At 46.8% G+C, this 24,253-nt stretch overlaps 1 protein-coding gene across 2 annotated transcripts in view; it reads left to right on the top strand.

The window, feature by feature from the left end:
- Nucleotides 1-3,804: 3,804 nt before the first annotated feature.
- The window catches only part of TNFAIP8L3 (TNF alpha induced protein 8 like 3), a 38,568-nt gene continuing 18,119 nt past the window's right edge, over nucleotides 3,805-24,253 (top strand). Inside the window, exons 1-2 of one of the 2 annotated variants that reach the window (XM_036917787.2) lie at nucleotides 3,805-4,025; nucleotides 6,058-6,176. In XM_036917787.2, coding sequence (XP_036773682.1) covers nucleotides 6,170-6,176 — 7 coding nt within the window. In that variant the 5' untranslated portion in view covers nucleotides 3,805-4,025; nucleotides 6,058-6,169. The remainder of the gene's footprint in view (nucleotides 4,026-6,057; nucleotides 6,177-24,253) is intronic. The other variant, XM_036917786.2, reaches the window with a different exon arrangement.

Raw genomic sequence — 24,253 nt, 5'->3', positions numbered from 1 at the left:
CCATCCTGCCATACCTTGCTTTTCTTCCCTAGCCTGACACTTAAACTTCCTCATTAAAGATATATGAAAGATTTAGACATAAGGATGTTCACTGATACTGTCGATTATAGCAGAAAATTGGAAACAACCTAAATGCCCAACAACAAAGGATTGTCTAGATACATAATGGGACACCCATACAATGAAACACTGTACAGCTACTAAAAACCATGTTGCCAAGAGAAGATGGAATGATGTTTGCGACATGTTAAAAGGAAGCTACAAAAGCAGAATGCTACCCACACGAGGGAAATTTTTCAAAAGATTTGTTAAGAGTTATGGAATTATGAACGGGTTTTTACTTTTTCTACAGAGATGCTGCTTTTGAAATAAGGAATAGGGAACAATTGAAGCCTATTTTTGCCAGCCAGAAAGAAATAAGAAAAGCCCCCTCTTTCAAGGCTGTCTTCCAGCATCTTATTCTTCCAGACGGACATGAAGTCAGTTCAGGCCCCATCGTGCAGCTTGCCTAGAGCCCCGAGGAGGCCACCGTGGCTCTGAGCAAAAGCTTCTTTGGTGCGAGCATTCACCTTGAGACGCACTATTAGGAATGGGGCTGTCCTGGCCAACCTCTCCTCCCGAAGTACCAAGGGCCACTTCTGCCTGAAAAAGTGTCAGGCCCAGAGCCCTGTGGCTATTTTGCTGCAGAGCAGCAGCCCTTGCGCGTGAGAGGAACTTCCCTCCCTCCTCCCGAGGCTGCCTGCGAAGGTTTGCAGACAGCTCCCTTTCCATCCCGCAGGAGGAGTCGGGCGCATGAGTCATAGCACTGGCTCAGATTAAAGGAGTATTATTGTGCTAGCAGAAATGGATCTATTTTATTATCTGTTTTTTGACACCTTACATACAGAGAGGCTTTTCCCACCTGACAGGCAAGTTCCTTAAGAAGCCAACAATTTCGTAGCTGATGCTAAGAAATGACCGATGTTACAAACGCATGTTTCTGAAGAGCAGCCAAGCTGAGAAGATGTAGTGGAAACACTGAGGAAAGTGGTTTATAACCCCAGATTCTAGATTCAAGTCTGCAAAGTGATGCCATTCTTCTAAAAATATACAGAGGAACTACAGAAATCCTTTTCTAACAGCTTTTTCTTTTGTCCTTCCTTTTTTTTTTTTTTTTTTAAGAAATATACTAGGAATGGTTTGTAAGGGAGATTCACCACCTCAGATTTCACTGTTTCGTGGGGGTGATAGTTGTGAGGTACTATTTTAAGGACTTCCTCCTCCTATACAGATTTTTCCACACTGGGAGGACAGATAAGGTATGTTCTACTAATGTTCCTCATTAAACACACATGCATGCCAGCGGTCATTTCCCTTTGTCTTGCTATCCCATGACAACAGATTGCATATCATAGGAAATTGGAATGGAGAGCTTATTTAGTTTGGATCTCTCTTCTCCATTGTTTAATTCCACATTCAGTTTTTCATTCTATGTCTGCCTCCTTTTGCAGAAATACACTATGACTGCGTACAGGAACAGATAAATGCATAGGTATTGTTTATCTACAGACTCACCTCATAGACTTCTCAGGAGCACTTTGACCAGCCTCCTCCCACCCCCAACATTTTATCTCTGGGCTGAGATGTACTAGTTACTTAGTAAAGAATGGAAGATTGATGGGCCTATATGTGTCGCAAGTGTGCACTCCCAGGATTTTGTTTACTGTTGATCAAGTTCCAGTAGTGAGCTGGCTCCTTTCCTTTATTGCCATGATGCATAGATGCCTCAGTGGGATTCTGTCCCCCTCACCCTTCAACGCAGACCACCCGTCCATTAAAACAAACAAACAAAAACAAAAAATTGCCAGGAAAGAAGGCCTAAGGGAACAGAGAAAGTTTCACATTTCCTGTTGTTGAATTTAGGCCTGGCTTTTAGAGGAAGCTTGGATGCCTTTTCAATCCAGTATGCTCTGTTCTCTGACATTATTGTCATTGTTTTTCCTTAAGACTGCAAAGCTACGATGGCAAACTTTTAAAGTGACTTGAGTATCAACTTTTACCCAGATGTTACTGTTCCTTTTTTCTTGTCACATAACAGTGTGTGATTTTTAAATATTTTGTTTTCTAAGTGGGATCCATTAGCTCTAAGAACTAACATTCTTTCCATTGATCAAACATTAAGTGTGTGCCAGGCATTGGGTAATAGCTTCCACACTCATTATTCCATTTATTTCCTTACAACCACCCTATGAAGGTGATGCCAACACATGAGGAAACTGAAGGAGGGTGAGCCCTTTGCCCAAGATCACACATCTAGAACAAGGCTCTTTTGACCATTCTGTTGAAATCCACCCAGCTTTTATCAACCAGAGTCGATGAGTTTGGTCATCCAGAAAACGGTTTCTGAGAACGTAGAGTAGACTTTTATTTGCACCCTGTGAAGCCAATACCTTCACTAAAAGAGGCAGATCCCATGTAGATGACAGGTCCAATTCACCTGTGACAGGCTACCCTGCTAAGAGCAGGTCTGGACATCAGATAGCCCTGATTTCAAGACCCAGCTCACACACTTTCTGGTCCTGAGACCACAGGAAAGTTATCTACTCTCTCTGAGACTACAAATGGGGGAAAACAGTATAGACTGAATTCTATGAAATTGCCAACTTTCAACCAGTTTTGACCTCCAAAAAAGCATTTTCAAATGTTCAACCTCAATTCTTCAATGTATCAGAGTGAAATGGTAAACAATAAATGGCACTTTTTTAGTGGACTTTCTCTTCCTAATTTCATTGTGCTCAGGTCATTGAAGTTAGTTTGCATGCTCTGTGTGCGCACTTTATATGCGGAGAAGCCCGTTATGTAAGTGTTGGAGCTGATAATTCAGGGAGACAATACGCTGCATCCGTAATCAAAAATTAACAATAAAGGATATCCTGAGGCCTTATGCTCCGTGCATTTTCCCCCTAATTTAGTTTCTTAATTACTAAATAAATTCTCAAATACTTCTTTTCAGAAAACGTTGGAGGGAGTTATCGAAGAAGTCCAGCACTGTGTTGAAGACAAAGCAACGGTTTTAAATTCAATTCTTGCCCCTTGAGCCGGGGACGCGAACAGACCCAGCTCCTTGACTTGGCAGAGCGGGCTGGCCTCGGGCGCGAGCGCGGGCTCCCGGCGGTCGCAACCAGCTCCCCGGCGGCTCGCCCAACCTGCCGCCCACGCCGGGAGAGGAGCTCGGCTTTGCATTACCTGCGCTGTGCGCCAGACCCAGCTCTTGGCCCCTCACGTGCATTATCTTATTTACTCCCCTACAGCATTCCGGACAAAAGGGAACTGTCTTTTCCCCCCATTTGCCAAGTGAGGAAACTGACACACAGAGGTTGAGTCCTTTGCTCAAGTTGTCCGACCGGTGGAGTCGGACTCGAACCCTGGCAGCCCCAGAACTCACTATGAACCTCTCCTTTTCTTACTTGGCTAGAGGTGCTTTTTCGCCTAAAAATCCTCTAAACACGGCCACCCTGAAGACAAGGGACTCGGCCTTGCCGACCCGCATTATTACCTCGCCGCGCTCCCGAAGTCTAATTCTCCCGCGCCGGGCGCCGGGCGCGAGCAGGAGGAGCGGCGCCGCCCCCGGGCTATTTAACCCCAGTCTGGAGCCCGCCGGGCGCCGGACTCTCCCGCTCCTCCCTGCTCGCGCCTCCCCGGCCTCCTCCCCGCGCTCTCGCGGCGCGCCCTCACCCTCCGCCCGGCGCTCGCCTCGCGCGCAGGCACCGGCCGGCGGGCGTCGGGAGCGGGGCGCGGGTGGCGCTCGCCTCCGCGGAGCCGCCCCCTGGCCGTGGCCGCCGCTCGCAGCCCAGCCCGCGCCGCCGGGGCTTGCTGCCGCCCGGCTGTCCGCACCGAGTGCGCCGCGGCAGCCCGAGCCGGGACGCCGGCCCCGAGCGCCCCGCAGACGGACGGGCGGCTGTGGACGCCCGGCCAGCAGCCCGCAGCCCGCAGCATGGATTCGGATTCCGGCGAGCAGAGCGAGGGCGAGACCGTGATCGCTGCAGGTACACGGGGGCCGCGGCAGCCCAGCCGAGGGTTGGGGCCGGGAGGAGGGGAGGCCGGGGCAGGAAATCGCGAGTATTTATCTGAGCTGCCGGGCGGGAGGCCGATCCCAGCAGCCTGTCCCTTCCAGGCCGGGACTGGGGCGCTCCGCTCGGGGAGTTTGCTCCGCGGCTTCCTCACCCGTCGCACTTGGGCGCGCGGGAGGGAGAGGAGTTGCGTCTGCGGCCGGCTCTCAGCGTTGCGGGGCTTCTGGGTGGGGGTGGGGAAAGGCTCGGGAAAACTGCGCCCTGTAGTTTGCTGCAGCGAAGGTTGCAACACATCTGCCTTTTGAAATAACTTTCCGAGCGTCAGCCCCGTCCTCGACTCCGGGGTCCCGGGGACGCTGCGGAACAGGTGACCGGGTCCGGAGGCGTGACAGGGGACTTCGGGAAGGAAAGGCCCCGCGGGCGGGCGAGCAGGGGTCGAACCACAGCTAGTGGCTGCGGTTCCCGAGGCTGCCTTAGACGAGCCAGTGGAGAAGCGTTCTCCCATCGCTGCCCCGCGCCGGAGGAGGAGGAGGTCCCAGCGGAGGGGTCCGCGAACACGGACGCGGGGGCGCACGAGCCCGGCTTTGCCATTAAGAGGCGCTGCTGGCTTTTCACACTCGATAGTTATCGAAGCAATGGGTGGATGCTTACTTAGGGAAAAATTAATGTCCTCCCCCGCCTCTCCCTGATACTGAGCAACAGGAGGAAGCCACCTACAGCCTTGGGTCGACTTACCTCCGGGCTCAGCCTACCCCCACCACCCGCCGCCCACCGATCCACCCACGCAGGACCCCATCGCCCTTCCTGCGTGTCCGAGGTTCCCGATACCAGCGTGGCTCCGAAGGCTAGCTCCAGCTGGCAGACCTGTGACTTGAGATCTGGGACCCTTCTGGGACAGTCCTGAGGTCCCGGACTAGTCCCCACTCTTCTCAGTGTTAGACCAGAGTCTTAAGGGTGGGGAGCAAGTGCCAGAAGGCAGGATCAGCCCAGACGTGGGTGTAGGAAAGGCAGGCTCGGGAACCAGGCGGGACAGCGCCAGGCGCCGCGCCAAGGGCCCTACGTGTATTATTCCCCTTCATCGCCACCCAACCTAGCCAGGAGGTTATATGTGCATTTTACAAAGGTTCAGAGAGGCTAAGTGACTTGCCCAAGTCTCACAGCCAGGGAGTAGCCCAGAGCCAAGTGACTCCCTTTCCACTGCATCATACCCCTCAGCTTCTCACAGAGCAGCTGTGGGCAACCCCTCTGGGTGGGTGGGAAGGGAGGAAGCTGATAGGAAGGGTGGCATGGCCAAGATGCCCATGCATGAGGCTTCCTGTGTGTGTGCAGGGCCACCTGCTTTGTGTAGGCATGTGTGGGTATATAATTAATAACCGCGAGCCCTTTGCCTACCTGTGTGTTTCTGTGAGTATGAAGAACCAAGATTTTGTTTCACAGGTGGCCTGTGGATCTCCTCACGTCATTTAAAGGTTCCAGGGGGTGTTTTGTGTGTATGTCCAGAGCTCTAAAAAGGAGGGTGGGGGAACAATGACAATGACACTCTCTCAAAATCCCAGGAACATCCTCTCCCTGCCCCCACTGTCAGCTGATGGAGAGTGAGGAGGAGGATAGGGGGCTTAGAGGATGAGGAGGTGAGAAGGAGAAGGGGGAGGGAGGAGATACTCCAGAAGAGTTGGTACTTGGGTGAAAGGAGACAGAAGGGGTTCTTAATGGCCCTGTTGCTGCTCCCCGCAGCCTGAGCAGCCCAGAGCTTCCCTTACGTGTTCGTGTCTGTTTGCATCAGAAAGCCTCTGCACAGCCAGCAGCAGACATTGCCACTGAGGTCAGATGGGTCCCAGGAAGGACAGGGCAGCCCGCTCCTGGGAGCTGTTACCATTTGTTTGCACCTTACACTTTTCTGAAGTCATTTCTCCTTTCCTTATGTGCATGAATCTCACAAGTTGAACATTTATTTGAATGTCACAAGCCATTCTGCTAAATGACATTCAGTCTCGCTCATTATTTTCAGTCTTAAAGTATTCTTCATGAGAAAGCTTCAGAGCTAGATGCTAATTTATCACCTTGCTGTGGCTGCATCCTGTCAAATGGAAACCCTTGTTGCAGCTTCTGATATGAGTTGAATGACAGGTATGTTATCTGTAGGGGTTGACCTCTGTCTCTATAAGGAATGTGGCATTCATCTGTGGACCTGTGTCTGTGCAAGCTGGATGGGTTTGTAACTGAGAAGGGCAGCAGAGTAAGGGGGATGACTCTGAGTAATCGTGTGTGTGTGTGTGTGCGCGTGCGCGCGCCTACCTCACAAGTAGCTGAGATGTGAGGACTGCTTCCTCCTTAGAGCCCTTCCCTTCCCCAACTTTTGCAGAGTCCTGCCATAAACCAGATCTTATTAAGGTCAAGAGCCAGGACTCTGGAATCAGAAAGATCTGGGTTTCAGTCTCTACCTGATGGATGAGTTATTTAACCTCTCCAAGCCTGGTTCCCACTTTGTAAAATGGGAATAAAAATAGTACCACAGAGAGGTCATGAGGATTAAATAAAATTACACATGAAAGGCATTCCTGGTGATCATGTGGTTTTGGTAAATGGTAGCTGCTATTTTGATTATCACCTGACTGGATTATTTGTTGTAAGAATACTGCTAAATAATGTACCCTGTGCTTTGTAAAATGTCAACCACTAGGCATGTGTAAAACAATTAGTATTGTTGTTATTATTGTCACATTAATAGAACTGCAAAAAGAAGTTTGTTTAGAATTTTCTCCTTTGTATTCACATTCTCTGTCTACTGTGGGGGGGGGGTGTTTGCATGTAGGTTTGTTTGCTTGTTTCTGGGAGGTTATTTTTAATTTACCTGTGCTTATCCTCATCACCTTCCTGTTTAAGGCATGGAGATAAGGCCATTCAGACCCACTGCTTCCACCACCCTTTCTTCCACCTCTAGGGAAAGTTGTAAAAAGCAATTTACCCCATCCACATGCTAACCTGGAGATTAGCCACTTCAAATAGAAGAGGGGGTGATTTCCACCCCCGTGCCCCACCACTGCTGAAACTTTTCCCTTCAAGGTAGCAGGAGGCACAGCAGGTACTCACCATCCTCCCATTTTGCCCATCTTGGTCACCGACCTGGTCACAAATTGGCAGAGGAGTGAGGAAATCCAGGAGCCACCTATTCTTCTCTATACCCCTCTCAAGAGACTTTCCCACATATCTCCCCAGCGCCTGCTGTGCAAACTTCTCATGGCAGGGTACCCTTCACAGGACAGGGAAGGGGGCGTGAGATTTGGCTCCATCTGTATTTTCTGTTTTTCAAGAAGCACGGGATGATGCTTCTGTGTCATTCTGCTGCCAGCAGCTCTCCTCTGCCTTTCTGTCATTTATAGTTCTTTCTACAATCAGGAAAGAGGCAGAGTTTATGGAACACTGGATTCATTCCAGAGACCCCCACTTGGCAGTCTCTCCTTTGGCAAGCCCACCATCCATCTCTCAGAAATCCTAGAGCTTCGTGTATTATTAACTCAACAGTGATGGAGAGTCTTAGGAAGCAACAAGCGAGTAAACATGAGCAATGTCAGCTCTTTCCCTTTCTGGCTTGTAAGACCAAGACAGTCTGCCCAGCTGATGGCAGACAAGCTCTCCCACCCACAGCGAGATGGTCCGGGGCAGTCACGCCGACAGGGTGTCCTTGCAGCTGCAGAGGTGCTGCAGAGAAGCATGTCCACGCGATGGAGTCGGGATTGGTAAGGGAACTTCGAGAGAATAAAAGGAGTGGGGAAGCAGCAGGCCCGTAACTTTGCCCTTCCCGTCCTTCCCATCCGCTTGGTCCACGTGAACAAAATGCAAGAAGGAGGTAGGATTCAATAGGCGGCCCAGAGGAGGAAAGGTTGTAGAAGTCAGACACCACTTGAGCAAAGACATAAATAAATAGGGAGGCAACTGAGTGGAGGGCACGTACTGGAGAGAGCTGGGAAACATGATTGTGGGAGGACCACTGTAAGAGGGTTGTAATAACTTGGTCCTGATGGTACCAAAGGAGCCCCCACTGAGCTGATTCTTGAGAGATGTCACCCGCCAAGAGCTGGGTTTTCAGCTGCCACATCTGGCAGACATGAGGTGCTGGGTCTGCTCAGGCGGGAGCCTCAGCTGCCAGGATGTGGCCCCAGTGTGGAGGGGTGGGAGCTGTAAGGAGAGGCAGAAGAGGAAGGATGTAAGTGCCATTTCAGAGAAACAGCAGAAGTTGGTGGCAGATTGTACAAAAGCAGTGGAAGGAGACTGGCACATTGAGTTGGGGTGAGGGCAAGGAACTACAGGAGACGGACTCCCTTCCCCTCCCCCCAAGGCCTCCCAGCCCCCCACTTCCATCAGGCACTTAGCAGCGATGTTTCACTTAAGGCAGTTGCCCCCGTAGACAGGGAATCGGGCTGGGGCACTGGTTTCAAGGGATTGTGAGATTCTGGGGTTTGTAGGTTCTTGTTGTCAGGCTCCTCCTGGAGGCTGTTCAGTAACCTTTGTCAGCTGACAGAGGGACGAATCGATGGGCTGGCCGACTGCAGGCAGGAGCCAGCTGGGATGATGTGCCACGGGGCTATTAGTCATGGTCCCACATCTTGCTCCCATTTGTTGACCTCTTCAGGGGCTTCTGTCTCGTCCACACAGTGGGCTGCTGCTGCTTTGAGGGTCAGGACCTTGTCTTATACTTTCATGTTCTTGAGATTTTTCTGAAATAGTAAGTGACTGAGCATCACCAGGAGCCTCCTGAGAGCTCTGCCCTCAGTGGCTAGACAGGCCGCTGGAAACCTACCCTACAAAGTGGGACTGCCAAAGTTTTCCTTCAGTGTTTTGTTTTGCTTCGGTGGTTTAAGATTTCCCACACTGTCTGGGACCCTGCGTTGGGAAGTGTGGGAATGTGAACAGACAGAAGGACACAGTTCATCCCATCCTCCAGGGCTTGAGACCAGATGGAGTAGGGAGATTGAGATGAGACGCATGTACTGCTGGCCAAGGCCTAAGCCAGTGCAGGAAGACTCCTGGCCCCTTGTCCTGGGACTACACCCCAGCCATGTCTCTGCTTTTACGTTCTCAACACCAGCCACTTTCTGTTGTTTGCTTTGTAGTTATTCCTGTACATATCTCATCACTTGTACCAGATTGTTAGCTCCCTGAGGATGAGGACTGGGTGTTTTTCACCTGTGTCATCTCCCACCACCACCATCCATGGGCCCAAACACAGTGGTAGGTCGCTAGCTGGCTGGATGGCTGGATGCATGGATAAAGAGATGTATGGATTGATGGATGTATGGTGGTGCTGTAGGCTGGTTCTCCAGGAAGCTTCTGAGATGACTCTGAGATGAAGGTTAGCATGTGGCAGTTTATTGGGACTGCTCTTAGGATCAGTACCTGCGGAGGAGAAGGGGACGGGAGGGATGCTGGACGGAGCCCACCGAGAAGCTGGGCTGCAGTGCAGACCCAACAGTAGCCCCAAACTGTGGAGCTAGAATGGCCCTTCAGAGCATGCCAACTGCTCTGAGTTGGGGAGAGGGGCCAGGCCTTTATGTCCCCTGCCATAATGATCAGTCATGAACTGCAAGGAATGGGGTGTGACCTTGGGTGAAGCTGTTCCCTTCGTCTGAGGGCTGTCTGCAGGCAGCACCCCCAGCAGCCTGTAGAGGGCTTGGTCCTTTGTTCCTGAAGGGGAAGCTGGCCTCACGTGGCAGCATCCATAGCAAGTGTCCTCCCAAACTCTTCAGGTTTCCTTGCAGATGGCAGCCCTGTCTGCTGGCAGAGTTCAGGGGATACTCATCGAGCTGTAAACCTTATCTAGACCTATTATGGTAATTCAGATTGCCAGATAAAATTAGCCATTCTAGATCCCATAGCTCTGCACCTAGTTGTTCAGTCCACACCCTCCAGCAGATACTGGCTGGTCATCTGGTGTGTGTTCAGGGTAGTGTAGGGTGCTATGGTAGTGTACAGAAATGGAATTAGATGCCCTGCCCTCAAAAGGCTTGAAGCCATATTAGGGACAGAAAACACCCACCCCAAACTGAGTCTGCAAGACTGGGTGCCATCAGCCATAAACTGCAGGACTTGGAACAGGAGGCATCATGGTTTGGAGTTTTGGTGGGAAGGCTTCATGCAGAAGAGGGGCCTTGAGGATAGCCTTGGAGGAGTGAAAGATTTAAGTGAGGGAGAAGAAAGTGCCTAAGGGAGACAGAGAAGGTAGCAAGGCCAGGCGCCCCTAGGGGCCCCCTCAGAGAGCAAATGGCGAAGAGGGCTGTCATGCTCAAAACATGAAGTTGGATATGGGGGTGTAGGTCATAGCCAACATGTACATTTCTGGAGAGAGAGAGTGTGTCTGGGTATGTAAACGTAAAGCTCTTTTTCCTATGTTAATTTTTCTCTTAAAAAATATGGCAGCTGCTTTTTTATTTGTCAGCAAAACCAAATTATAGTCACACTTTCCATTAGCACTTTTCTCTAACTGGTTCATTTTCTCCAGAGTTACCATTGGCTCCCACTTGAGTTCACGTGTAAATCTCTCTAGAGATACTATATACATAATTTTGTTTTGTTTTTCAGTCACTTGGCTTCAAACTCTTTATGTAAAATGTCAGTGTAGGTGGGTATTTGGGTTGTATTCTGTACAACTGTAGAAATAAAAGATAGGAAAGAAGAATTTAAAAGAAGTAACAACCCAATCAAAAAATATGAGAGTGATTAAGGCATGCCAAAAAGTATTTTATACATCAGAAATGCGCTTTTTAGGCAACTGCACGGCCCAAATTCTGAGCCTGCTTTAGAACAACCCTCACATTCATATTGAGTTTCCTAAACACCACTGCCTGGGAATAAATTTGAGACTGTTCATGGAAAATCTACTAGTGTGCAGACTATGAAAATGGAAGGCTTGACGGTACAGAAAGTGCTAGACACACCCTAATAGAAACCAGTATTTTGTAACTCAGTTCTCCAGAAAAAAAGTAGACACTTTGTTGGTGTCCAAGTATGTTTGTTTAAACTGTTGGAAAACCACAGAAGCAGCCACTAGCTTCTAGGTTCTCTTCTCAAAAGTAAAATATGCTTTCGGTGAAACTATTCTGACCCTGAAATGAAGCATTTTGATGATACATAGCTTTATGGAGACTCCCACTTGATTTGTTTTTTTAGTAGAGGCATCCAATTTCATGTGCAGGAGGAAATTCTGTAAAGGGCTGTTCTAGTGAGCACACACGTCCCATGTTCTTGATACGGGGCCTGTGGGTTATGCTGGGAAGGTCAACAGCTCCTTGGGTGCAGCATATGGAAGGGAGGTGGTTGGGGCCGGGTACAGGGCAGGCTTCCACAGCAGCTCTCTCCTACCACAGGGAGGCTGGCTCCTTACTTTTCTTGGGATAATACTGAGAAAGAGGAAGAAAACTGGGGTTGCCGGTACAGAATAAAAGACAATGGGGTTGAAGAAGTTGTGGAGAACATCCAACAGGATAAGAAACTGTGAGCATGGTCTTTGCCAGCCAAAGTCCAGCCCCAGAGGGCTAGTACTGAATGTAAATTAATAGTGATGTTTTGAATTCTTATTTATTTTATATTAATTAAGCACATACAATGTATTTGAGACTGGGTTAACTGCATATATGGTATTAAACCCTTATATATAGCAGCCTTCTGGGTAAGGAACACTAAAGAGCCCCATTTTAGACCAGGAAACTGAGGCACAGAGAAGTTAACTAACTTGCTCAGTAAAGTGCAGCTTGTCAGTGGGTAGGAAGCCTGACTACAGCGTAACTCCCCAAATGGTGCTTTCACACCAGGCAGGCTGTGGGGTGAGGTTGCTGGATGCTACCAAGCTCTTCTCCATCCCCCACCAGCAAAGGGGCCCAGAACCCTGCCCCATGAGTTCCCTTCCTTAGGATCCCTCTGCTAGGTTAGGACATTATACCTCTGGAAGGCCCTGTGGTAAGCGGCAGACATTACCTACATGAACCCAGTAGCAAGGTTGGCTGGCCCAGGGCTGGCGAGGGGTGGTTTGGGAAAGAAAATGGGGAGAGCAGCCCAGAGCTGCCCTGAGGGAGAAGGTCCTGGTGCAACCGGCAGCCATGCCATTTCCGGGGTCGTGGGCCTCATGGGCTCTGGTGACTGGTGTGGCAACGCTGGGAGGACAGGAGGATTGAAAGGCAGAGTTTGATAAATCCCTCTATAGAGTGTATTTAAGCTGGGTCCTAAGCCATTTCTTTCCACTCCAGCATTTAGAATCGTTTTAGATACAGGATCCCCAGGGCATGTTGGGGATTCGAGGGCACGAGTAAACCCTAAGCTGAGACTGCGGCCCCGTGCCAAGAACCTGGGATTCAGAGCTAGGTGACTTGGGGTTGCGTTTCCAGTGCTGTCTCTTACTTAGTGCTTTTTAGAAACATTTTTTTATTACCAAAGGAATGCAGGCTTGTGGTGAATATGTGAAAACAGGACAAAGAAGAAAATTAGATTGAACCCTAAGAATAAATGTGCTTTTCCAAGAGAAAGAGTGTAATCCAAAAGCAACCCTGGAAGATGCAGGAGAGCTTTATGGGGCCTGGGTGGGGTGGGGAGGAAGCTTTATAACAGAACAGGAGTCCCCCTTCTGAAATGTGCACCTGGGGACACGAAAAGCATCTGGCTACACTGCCAGTCAGTGTCCGACCCACAGCTAGAGGCAGAATCCTTTGGTTCTCTTTTCTTCTCCCAAAACATATATAATTTTCAAAAACCATCAGAGGTATTCTGGTGACCCCAGCACTGTTTCCTTCTAACACCTTCCGCTGTGTTCTTGCCGCCCCTCCCCTCCTTCTCCTCTCCTGAAGTTTCTCCCTCCCCTGCACGTCTACCCAGAGGTCAGACCCCCACGGGCACATACCAGGCCCTTCCCTTGTGTGTGGCCCACTTTCTCAGTCAGGAGAGCCCTACAGGGGACCCCAAGAAGACTTTTACATCTTTTAATACCCAAGACGTATTCTTGGTAGGTTTTAGAGATGGCCAGTGACAACTGCAAAGGTTAATTTACTTTGAGCTTAATAGCTACCAGCTTCAGATAAATAGATATATTGGCCTAGTGTTCTGATTATGTTCTATCTTTGATTTTTTTATTTTTGTAAAGAAACAGAGGTATTTGTTCATCTGTGTTAGCCTCTCTACCCTCGCAATTTAACTTTGTAATTCAGGTATTCAATCTCAGTCAAACAAAGCAAGCAGAGCTAAGTTAACACAGACTCAGCTTTTTAGAAGCCTAGACCAGTATCTGATGGGCACTAAACCTGAATTTTCTTAACTTTTTTGACCATATAATCACTTCTGTTCCCTTTTCTGACTATATAATCCTGGTTTCCCTGCACCTTTCCTCAGCTGCTCCCCCTGAACCCTTCATCAATACCCCTGTTCTACCTGTGTCTCCTAAGGCTGAACCCTTGGCCTTGTTCATTTCTAATGATACACTTTCACTGGGAAGAGACCACCCACTTACAGCACAAGGCCCAAGATTCCCAAGGCTGGGGAATAGCCCAGCCCTCTCCTAAGCAAGAATCCCACCCTTCAAAGGTCTCTGGGCCTCTCTGCCTCACTGTCCAGCAGACACTCCAACTCAGCACCTCCACACCCAGGCCTTTATCTTTCACTCACCTTTTCCCAACTCACCTGGTGGCTTTGACAAGTCATTCAAAGTTAAACACTGTGAAGTCATGAGAACAATTAAATGTCCTACACATGTCATCTTATGGCAAAACCAGGACATAGATATTATTATTCTCAGTTTATAGATGAAGAAACAGACTCAAATTATCCTAAATCATAAAGTAAGTGGTAGATTTTCACTATTTAAAACTGTCCCCCCTCAAAAGGAGGACACAAACAAACTCAAATATCCAACCTAAACAGACAATTTTAACATTCAGTCAAATAGTTATTGAAAAATTAAATACATAATACATTTCCACACAATGGATATTATTCAGCTGTTAAGAAAAATTAATATGAACAACATATAAGGAAGTGTTTAATGTATAAAAAAAGGTCATAATGTATAAAAAAAAGCTTGATACATCTGTGATCCCAGTTTTGCTATATACACGGATATACACACACATTCTCTGTATGTATATTTATTATTACACATGTACATACACATTCTCTGTATGTATATTTATTATTACACATGTACATACACATTCTCTGTATGTATATTTATTATTACACATACAGACACCCCCTACACATACACCCCTTTTTATAGAGAGAAGGGGAGGAAACACCCTCACATTCACACACACAAACATTTAAAACAAATTTTAATGCTGGGACAGAATTAACCACTCTACATGATGAGTTTATAGGTAATTTTAATTTCCTTCTTTGTACTCTGCTCCAGATTTTCCTCAGTAAGTATGTATCACTGTCAGCAGGAAATGTTACTTTGAAAGCAACAACCACGGGAGGCCCAGCGGCCTAGCCCGCTGCTCATCCTTCTGCCTCTGGCAGTTCGGTCCCAGGTCCCTCCATTGTCTTCCTTGAGTCTTGCTCTCCCCTCACTTCGCAGTGACCCTCATCCCCCTCAGACCAGGCCTCTGAGGGCCCCTCTCCTGGCCCCTCCTGAACCCCCTCTTCCTGCTCACCCAGTGCCCTGGCCTTGGCTCTCCCCCCTCTCTGGTGCCTCCACCCCACCACCTTCCCCTCTGAGCCCGCGAGGCCAGGAGGACGAAGTGCAGGCAGTCGGGGTGGGTAATGAGCGGATACATTTGAGGCCTGTGATCAGACCAGCCGGGGGCACCAGAGCCTTCCCAGCCAAACGGACCTGGCGGCCGAGCTTGCTGAGTTCGCCCTTTCGGCTCCTGAACTTGGCCTCGCTGTCGCTTGCTCACCAGCTGTATACGCCACTGGCATCCCGGGCCCTCCCTCCCTCCCTCCCTCCATGACTCTGTCCCTGACCCCTACCTGTTCTTTCAGTTTCCACTTTTTCGTGTGTACATTGATTTTGTGCCTTTATTATTCTTGCAATTAGAAAAAAGGGGAGGGGGCATTTAAAATTCTGTTATTTTAGGATTATTAGCTTTTAGGAGGGATTGGTCTGCCACTACCCACATTGGTCTGCCATTCCAAAAAAATTCATTATTGAGGAGTCATATGATATTTAATATAATGTGTAGCTATTTCTGAAGGAATTAGATATTTAACTGAGGATTTCTTAGGCACCTTGGAGCCGAAAATAAGAGATATCATGGCCCCAGTATTCTTTACTGCCTCCCTATCTGCACTTTATTCTCCTCTAGTCCATCGAGCAGGGGTAGCCCTGTCAAGAAGAAAGTGGGAAAGAGAAGTTCTCACCTTTTAGGTTCACATTGATCAGGGTTTTTAACCTAGTTTTAAATTAGTCCCAACCACCCTTAATGTTGGGTATTCCTTATCAACCAGAATTTTACTTTGTTTTGCTTTACTTTCTTGATTTATATTATGAAAAATGATTATTTTTATCCCTTTTCAGATACAAAAATAGAATATATATTGACTATGCATTTACTCCCTTCTAAAAAGCTTCTCCATTAAAAAAACACTTAAGTGTCAAGTGGAAAGCAGCATCAGTTGCCTTTTAAGCAGCTGTATCTCCTTATTAGTTACAAATGAGTAAACATGACCGCTGTGATCTTTAAAGGAGAGGGCAGAGAATATGAAAGACAGAATGACTGAGATAGGAGAGAAAGCAGACGTTTGGACCACCGGAATGATGGTCGGCACATCCTAAGACCAGCACGTATAGTGAGCACCCAGGCATTATTTCCAGAGAGCTGGTAGCAAACACCCCCTTCCCCGGGCTTTCTCTTCACCTCAGGAGGGAGGTCAGTGATGGGCAGAAGTTTCTGTGCAGGGTGAGGAAGTCTGATTCCAACCATCCTTGGTTGGTTGATTGTTTCATTTGTGTTAAAAAAAACAAACATCTCCACATACAAATAGCTCTGCCAGATTGTCATAATCAACGAGAGGGGCTAAGGTCTGAGCAAAACCTGAAGAGGGTGAAGATTAGTGGTAAACAGGCGCTGAGACTGCCATCCTACCAGCAGGGTGTGGGGCCAGGCCAGGGCTAAGAGCAGCCGGCTAGGCGTGTGGCAGGGAAGCCAAAGGGACAGGGTGCCGCCGGACAGGCGCATTCTCTTGAGAGTCGCTTGCCCTGCAGTGGGTCTGCCAGTCATGGCTGCCCCAGCCTTCTGGGGCCTTTCCATCTGGAGGGCAGCACCTCTTAACTTTAACGTCGACAGAGGCTGGCTCCCGAGTGGGCCTCCTGACCTCTCACTCCCACCCCAAAGCAGGTCCTCCCCCTGACTTCCCTTCCGCCCTGTCTCCCTGGCCCCAGGTCTCTGCCTCATCCATGGTGCTTCCCTTCCCTGCAGCTTCTCCTAGCCAAGGGCTCCTCTCTTTCCTCTGCCTCAAGCCCCCACGTGCCCCAAAAGCCCTCCTGGGCAGCAGAGGGATGAAGGTGGTAGAAACTCTGAGACCTGTGGCTATGACTGGAGACTGGTCATGAAGTGAAGATCATAAAAGCTGCTAGAGAGAAAAACCAGGCCCTTACCAATGTACTGGTTTTCTAAATAGCAACACCGAGAGCTAAACAGTGGCACAATGCCACTGAATTCTTAAGGTGAATGATTTCTGACAGAGTTCTGAACCCAAACTACCAATCAAGTGTGCAGGCAGAATAAAGTCATTGTAAGATGTGTTAGAGCTAAAAACAAGATTACCTTATCATGTTCCCTTCCTTAGGGAGCTGCTAGATGGGGGCCATTCAGCCGAGGCCACCAGGCCATGTCTGGCCTGCCCCCTGTGTTTATATTGCTACCAGCAAAGAACACTTTTACTTCCTTACGGTTACATTTTAAATGGTTATGTGAGTACCTTGACCCATTTGTCTTTTGGCCCGTTATTCTCTGTTCCTTTAAGGTAGTTTGCTGATGTCTGTGCTAGACAAAGTGTTCCATTGAAATGGGGCATAAGTTAAGAAAGAGAGAGCCATGAGATCCAAGGAACAGGAGACGGACACCTGAGAGAGGGGGTGAAGGTTGGGGAGATGACCGGGGTGTCAGCTTGAAACAGGTGTAGAGGGAGATGTGCCCAGATTTGAGCCAGGGTGCAGAGAATGCCCAGAGTCCTCAAGAAATAAAAGTGAAGTGGTGGTTTAATTGATGTGCTTGAGCCTATTGAGAGGAGTTTTATATTCCTCTGGGAACTTTGGGAGGGACTTAGTGCTAGACAGGAAACTAACCAAAAGAAAAAACAAGGCAGTGTTTACCTCCTGGGAAAACAAGATGAATAAGAAAGGAAATGCAGTCATGGAAGTGATAGAACATACCTGACTCAGCTATGAGTGGGTCTAAATCACAGTCACATAATCACTGAAGTTTGATATAACTAAATATTAAAATAGAACCAAATTAGAAAGTGGAAGGATAAATGAATGGAGAAGAGAGCTAAATTCTCACCTTCCTTAATAGGAAATTAAAAGCAAATGAAATCAAGACCTAAACAGTATAAACATGTAATTTAAATATAGAGAGGTAATTATTAGTTGCAACAGCTAAAATATTCAAAGTATTTTGCTTCTAAGGAGCCAGCAATAGAAGTAGGCCGGAGGATGCTGCATTTTGTTAAAAGCCTTTTAGAATGACTTGACTTTTAAAATAATGTAGCTGTATTACTTTGAAAATAGATTTTTAAAGTAACAAAATTAAAAAGAAAAGTGAATGATCATCCCGAGGAGTAACGTCCTGGTGACCATGCCCGGTGGTGGTGGCCTCAGGCCCCTAGGTGGAGGGTCCCAGGGCCACATTAGCTCTGATTGTCATTTATTGTTTCTGACATGAGTGTGAATACATTTCAATAAAATGTCAAGACTGATAGCCATTCGTTCAAGCAATGCACATTCTGTGTTTCATTCCTGGCTGGAGCTGGCCAGATGAATACATCATGATTCCTGCCCTCAAAGACTTCACAGACTGGTGAGATATAAAGTCACTCATTCCAGCTGATAAGAATATACTAGAGGGAAAGGTGATTGCAGAGAAAAGTGCTCAGAGGTCAGAAATCTTTCACTGGAGCCCTGGAGGTTGAATAGGAATTGGGGGAGGTGGGGTAAGGGAGGAGCAGATATCCAAGCACAGGGGAACAGAATATGCAGAGGCACAGAGGGGACCCAGACATGATAAAGCCAGGTACAGGTGACATCTGCATGTGACCTGAAGTGGGAGCTCAAGAGTTTATGTAGAGGATGAAGCTGAAGAGGTGAGCAGAAGACGGAGCACCGCTCAGTGACCCAGCATGCCAGGAGAAAGAGTCTGGACTTTGTCTTCCCTCATGACATCATTTTCTGGGCCAACCAGTCACTATTGAATTTTGAGATCTGTATTTACTATTGAGCTCCTCCCATGTGCCAGGTGTATCATGATGAACACAGTCCAGGTCTCCCCTCTCCTGAAACAAACCAGTGAAGCCAGGTGGAAGGTCCTTGAATAGGCCCCACACGGGGAGTTTGTCCTGGATAAAGGGAGGCTTCAGGGGAGGGGTGGGAGGGAAGGCAGCAGGGGGATTGGATTTGGGGGAAAGATGCACAGAGCAAAATGGGTGAGACTTTCTCTTTGGGCAGAGAGTCGGAATGACAGGGATGGGAGGCCTAGTGGGAAGAACTGGCTCTGGGGCTTTCGACACAACTCCCATACGCAGCTGTGTCAGCACAGGGTGGCCAGCCGGGCTGGCAGTCTGCAGCCTGGTTTGCGGGCACTGAGGCCAGCACCATGAGAGGCCTTAGGTGGAGCCTGCTGACCACCTGCTCTGCAGTGAGCACAGGCTGAGGCTTGAGTCAAGGATCCCAGGATACTGGGGGAGGGGAAGGCATTTTAGAGGGAAGCCAGAGAGCTGGAAGGCTGGAGGCTCCAAGGGCAGTCCCTGGGCTTCTCCGGGGGAGGGAAAAGCAGGCCTTCCACTGCTGAGGCACAGCAGTTGCAGAGCCAGGAGAGGGCTTGGTTTCAGTGTGAAAAGGAAAGCTGATAATCGGTCCCACAGGCATTGGCTCACATCTCATGTACACCCAGTGCTGTTATTGGATTTAAAACCTCATTTCTGATTCTGAAGAAGGTGCTATTAAATTGAGAATGTAAAACAAATGATCACAATCATGGTCCAGGTCCCTCATTTAATAGATGGAGAAGCCAGGAAGGCTTGGGCCCACTGCACACAGCGAGTGCATGGGCGGGGGTGGGGGGGTGTGGACAGCAGGGGCAGGCCGGGGGGCCCTGCTGCAGCTCAGTGGCTATAGGCGGGCCCACAGTCAGCTATCCGATTTTCCATACAGGGTTTTCCCTGTCCTGGGGGAGTGACTCATGGCCATAGCACTAGCATCCTGACCCCACAGGACACCTATTGTCAGCGTCTTGGAGTGACGGAACCCAGTGAGTTGATCTGAAACGGTGAAACCTTCTGGTGGTACTGTCTTATATAACAATGAAGTATAAATAATTTTATTTGGAGGTGCTTATTGCCTTTGAGACAAATTTGAAGAAATTTTAATCTAGAAAGGGAGCCTCAGAGACAGGCACATTTATGAGGGCCTTCCAAGAAGGCACGTGCCCCCTGCTCGCTGGGCTCTCCCTCTTCTGTGGTACGAGTGGGACACCCCCAGCTCAGGGTGGCTCCTGAGAGTCAGGGTCCCAGCAAGCTTAGGAGTCCAACCTCACAGGATCTTGCAAATGAGCGAAAAGCTGCCATCCCACCTCTCATCTGCATACTAAAACACCCAACGCTGTCATTCCCTGGGCCATACAGTGGCCATGGCACCAGTGGATATCCAAAATGTGGTTTGGCTCATGTCTCAGATCTCAAATCCATGAACAAAATAACAATTACTAGAGAATGTACGTAAGGCTGTTTTAAGTATTTATTACATGTGCATCTTTCCTGCTGTTCTACTTTCAAATTGACTGAAATCCAAACACGTTATTATACAAAAGTCATATTTCACAAAAAAAAAAATTAAGTAGAACATTGAGCAAGGCATGGTGCTGTCTGCCAAATCGTCTCCCATCCAGAAGTACCTTCTGGTCTCTTCTCCCTCATGTGTTCCCACCTCTCTAGCTTAGCTAACCCATTATTCTTCTTTTTGTAAAGCTTGCTAAGCTGAGGGTTAACATGTTAGTGTATTAATCCCAGTATAGCACCTTCCAAGAGCTTCAAGCCCTTCAGATTTAAATACCATCTGAGGCCATATTTTGTTTGTTTTTCCCAATACAGACTGCAGTTTGTTCCATTTTATTGCCCGCTTTTTTTTTTTAACGTTTTAGGTTTTACTTCTACACTCCAAAAATTGAAGAATTCCAAAAATTGACATTTATATTACATCAGTCTATTTACTAATCTCACATATTACCAAGTTGGCATCCTCCCACAGCTCTGAGTGCAGTGTCCTACCAGTGCCCTTGTTAGCAGTCTGGTGGCTTGAGCCTGGGTGTTTGAGCACCTGCAGTGGTGAACAGTTTGGGAGCCGCCAGCAGGAAGAGAGGATCACCCAGGGAGGCAGACGTGGCCTGTGCTATTCTGATCTCCAACAGCTCCTGAGTATTAAAATAGCTGGTGAGCGTGAATGGGGAGGCTCTGGGGGTGGCAGGAGGGATGGGTGCTCCTGCATGGAGAGAGGGTTCCTGCTGGAACTGAACGCTGAGGGCGGGGTTGATGCAGCTGGCACCCCTGATGCTGCTTGTAGGGGTGCAAGTAGGCAGCTCTGTGGGAAAGGCAAGGGGTAGACCTTGTGCAGAGTTCAGAAGGCTTTTGAATGCATTTGGTTCAGCCTGCACTTTGTAAATAGGCACTTCATTCCAGTGTGTGTCCTGAACAAGAGCATCTGGGCCTCAAACAATGAGAAATAACACACTAAATCATTCATTCAATCATTCATTTAACTGGCATTTATTGAACAATATCTATATGGTGGGCACTGCCCCTAGTTGTGAGGATACATAGGACCTCTGAACATCAGTCCTGTAAGAACTCAGCACCAACCGCAGTGCAGCATGGGAAAAGGACTGCGCCATAGTTGGGTGTGAGGCCCACCCTTCGTGGAAAGACATGAGGGGTGGCCAGGGGCTTCTGCAGGAGGAGGCCTTCAGCTGGAACAGACAATCTGACACTGTGCCTCTCCCACCTGGGCAAGTCCACTGGATGCAGCTACAGGCACAGAGGGCAAGGGCAGCCGGGGGCAGGGTACCACCTACAGGGAGAGCCAACTTGATTTCTGGTACTTAATTTCTGGTAACCAATTATCCTTCTTTTTTTTAAGCTCGCTAAGCTGAGGGTTAACATGTTAGTGTATTAATCCCAGTACAGCACCTTGCAAGAGCTTCAGCCCTTTAGGCTTAAATACTCACTGTCTCAGACCATATTTTGTTTGTTTTTCTCATCTGCCTCTCTGCAGCCAGCTGGGTGAGGGTGGAGCCATCCTTGTGAAGGGGTGAGCCACCAGTTGGCTTCTGATTTCAGCATGTCCTCTGAATGACAACAGATAAACAGGCCTCTGGGTGGGCAGAGTTGGGGGGCTGTCTGTGGGGCTTCCTCTCATTGTCACCTGCCATCTCCCAGCTTATGAAGAAGCATTAAAAGGCAATCCTGCTATGTACCAATAGGTATCTTTAGACATACTTCCTCCATCATGCAGCCTGGTGCTGGGTTATTGGTTATTTTCTGTAGACCCTTTATAGCAAACACTGGAAACAGTAAAAATCTATCAAGAGAGGACTGTTATAGGAAATGGTGGCACATGCTGTCACCAAAAAATGATTATGTAGTACATTTATTGACATGAAAGATATCCTCAGAGTGTGGATCGAAAATGCATATTAGAAAATAGTGTTCATAGATCCCATGCTTGTCAATATTAAAGTGCATATGTCTGGGAGAATGTTAGGAAGAATGTTAGGAAGATGCACAGTGGGAATGTGGGGGACTCATTTTCTTCCTTTAGCTTATCTGTCTGTTCTGACTTTTCTCAGTGCTCATGTGTCATTTTTTTATTAAAAAATCATTAAAGACAGAACATATTTTGAGAATTAGCTCCTCGGTGTCCCCTCTTACAATAAAACAAGGAGAATAATATTGAAAATTATGCCAGTGGATGGTGTTTATCACTTTATTCCTGAGAGTGATCTACCATTTAGAGTGACTGCCTACTTTGTGGACACTCTAGGAAAAGGAAAGAAAAATCTGGAGAGCTTAAAATAGTTATTAAATAAAAAATTTTAAGTATCTGTTGTTTTAGGGGGTTATTGCTCTTCTACACATGAATAAACATTAAAGAGGTCACTCCTCCCCACACAAGCCACTTTACATGGCTTTACAGGCAAGTTTTGCTAAACATTCAAAAAATAGTTAATCTTTGTCTTATACAGTCTCAGAGAATAGAAAGAAAAAGCTACCCAATCCATTTTATGAGGATAGTTTACTCTGACATTAAAATCAGACAAGAACCTTCCTAGGAAAAAGCTATAGACCAATGTTACCTTTGAGCATATTTGTAAAATGCTAATACAATATTTACTAATAGAATTCTTCAATATATTAAATATGTATGCATTATGAACAGGAAAGGCTTATCCTGGGAAAGCAATAATTTAAATCAAAAAGTCTTAATAATTGGTTAAATTCACATATTAAAAACAGTAAACCATATGATAGTCTCAATACGTACATAGGAAGTGCTTGATAAAATTAGGTACACATAAAATTTCTATCTTCAAACAAACAAAAGCTTAGCAAAATAGTAACAGAAGGAAGATTCCTTAACTTGATTTAAAAAAACCTACAGCAGACAATTTATATGGTAGGGAAATTTTAGAGGCAATTCTGTTAAAGTCTGGAACAAGACAGGGATGCCAAATAACATCCTTATTCTTCAACATTATACTGGAGATTCTCACCAGTGCAATAAGGCAAGAAAAAGAAATAGGAGGTAGAAGAAAACAATCATTTTGTGCAGGCAGTGTAGCTGTCCACATGAAAAAAATCAAAGAGATGTTACATAAAATCTGTTAGAACTAATAACAGAATTCAGCAAAATTTCTCAACTGGAGATGAGTATATAGGAATCAGTTGGGTTCCTATTATCATTAATAATCATTTAGAAACTATGATAGAAAAAGAATTATAGTAGCAACCCAAACTATATGGTACCTAGAAGTAAATCTAATGAAAGATGTAAGAGCTTTATGCAGATGACAATAAAACATTATTGAAGTCACAGAAGAAGATCTGACTAAATGGAGAGATATATCGTGTTAATGGATGGGAAGCCTAATATCATAATAATACCAATTTACCTGAGATTAATATACAGTGTTCATAGCATTTGGCCAAATGATCCTAAAATTCATATGGAAGAGTTAAAGGCAAGAATAGTCAAGACAATTCCTAAGAAGAATAAAATGGGGGGTGGGGGGAACTTCATAACTCATCAATGGGACAGAATAAAAAACTCAGGCCCATGTGCTATGGAAACTTGATAAGAAAAAGGTTGCCTAACAGGTCATTAGCAGAAGGATGAACTATTCAATAAATTGAATAAATTGGGAGGGGAAAAAGATCCTTATACAATATGCACAAATAAATTCCAGATGGATTAAAGATCTAAATGTGAAAAGCAAAACTTTAGAACTTTTGGGAAATATACAAGACTCATTTATCACTTCAAGCAGGAAAGCATTTTTCAACATGAGATACAAAAGCCAATAACCATAAAGGAAAACTTTGATAAATTTGACTATGTTAAAATTTTTAATTGCTGTACAACTAAAGACACCATAATAAAGTTAAAAGTTAATGCTATAGACTGAGAGGAGAAAATTAAAACTTGTTTGATCAGCCGAGGATTAGAATCCATAATATATTAATAGCTCCTACAAATTAGCCAGAAAAAGACATGCAGACCAATGGGACATGGGGGGGTAGATGAGTAAATTATATAAACAAGCAATTCACAGATAAAAAACCTAAATGCTCAATATACACAAAAATATATTGAATCTCACTAGCAATCAGATAAATGTATATTAAAACAAGATGCCATTTTCTACCTATCAGATTGGCAAAAAATTAAAAGGTAGATTATTTAAAGTGGACTATTTGAAGTGTTGATGAGGAAGTGGAACTACAGGAACTCATACACT

Source organism: Manis pentadactyla, chromosome 11, assembly GCF_030020395.1.
Source record: "Manis pentadactyla isolate mManPen7 chromosome 11, mManPen7.hap1, whole genome shotgun sequence".
Lineage (NCBI taxonomy): Eukaryota > Metazoa > Chordata > Mammalia > Pholidota > Manidae > Manis > Manis pentadactyla.
Note: the sequence above shows the minus strand (reverse complement) of the source record. Positions and strands in the feature narration are given on the sequence as shown.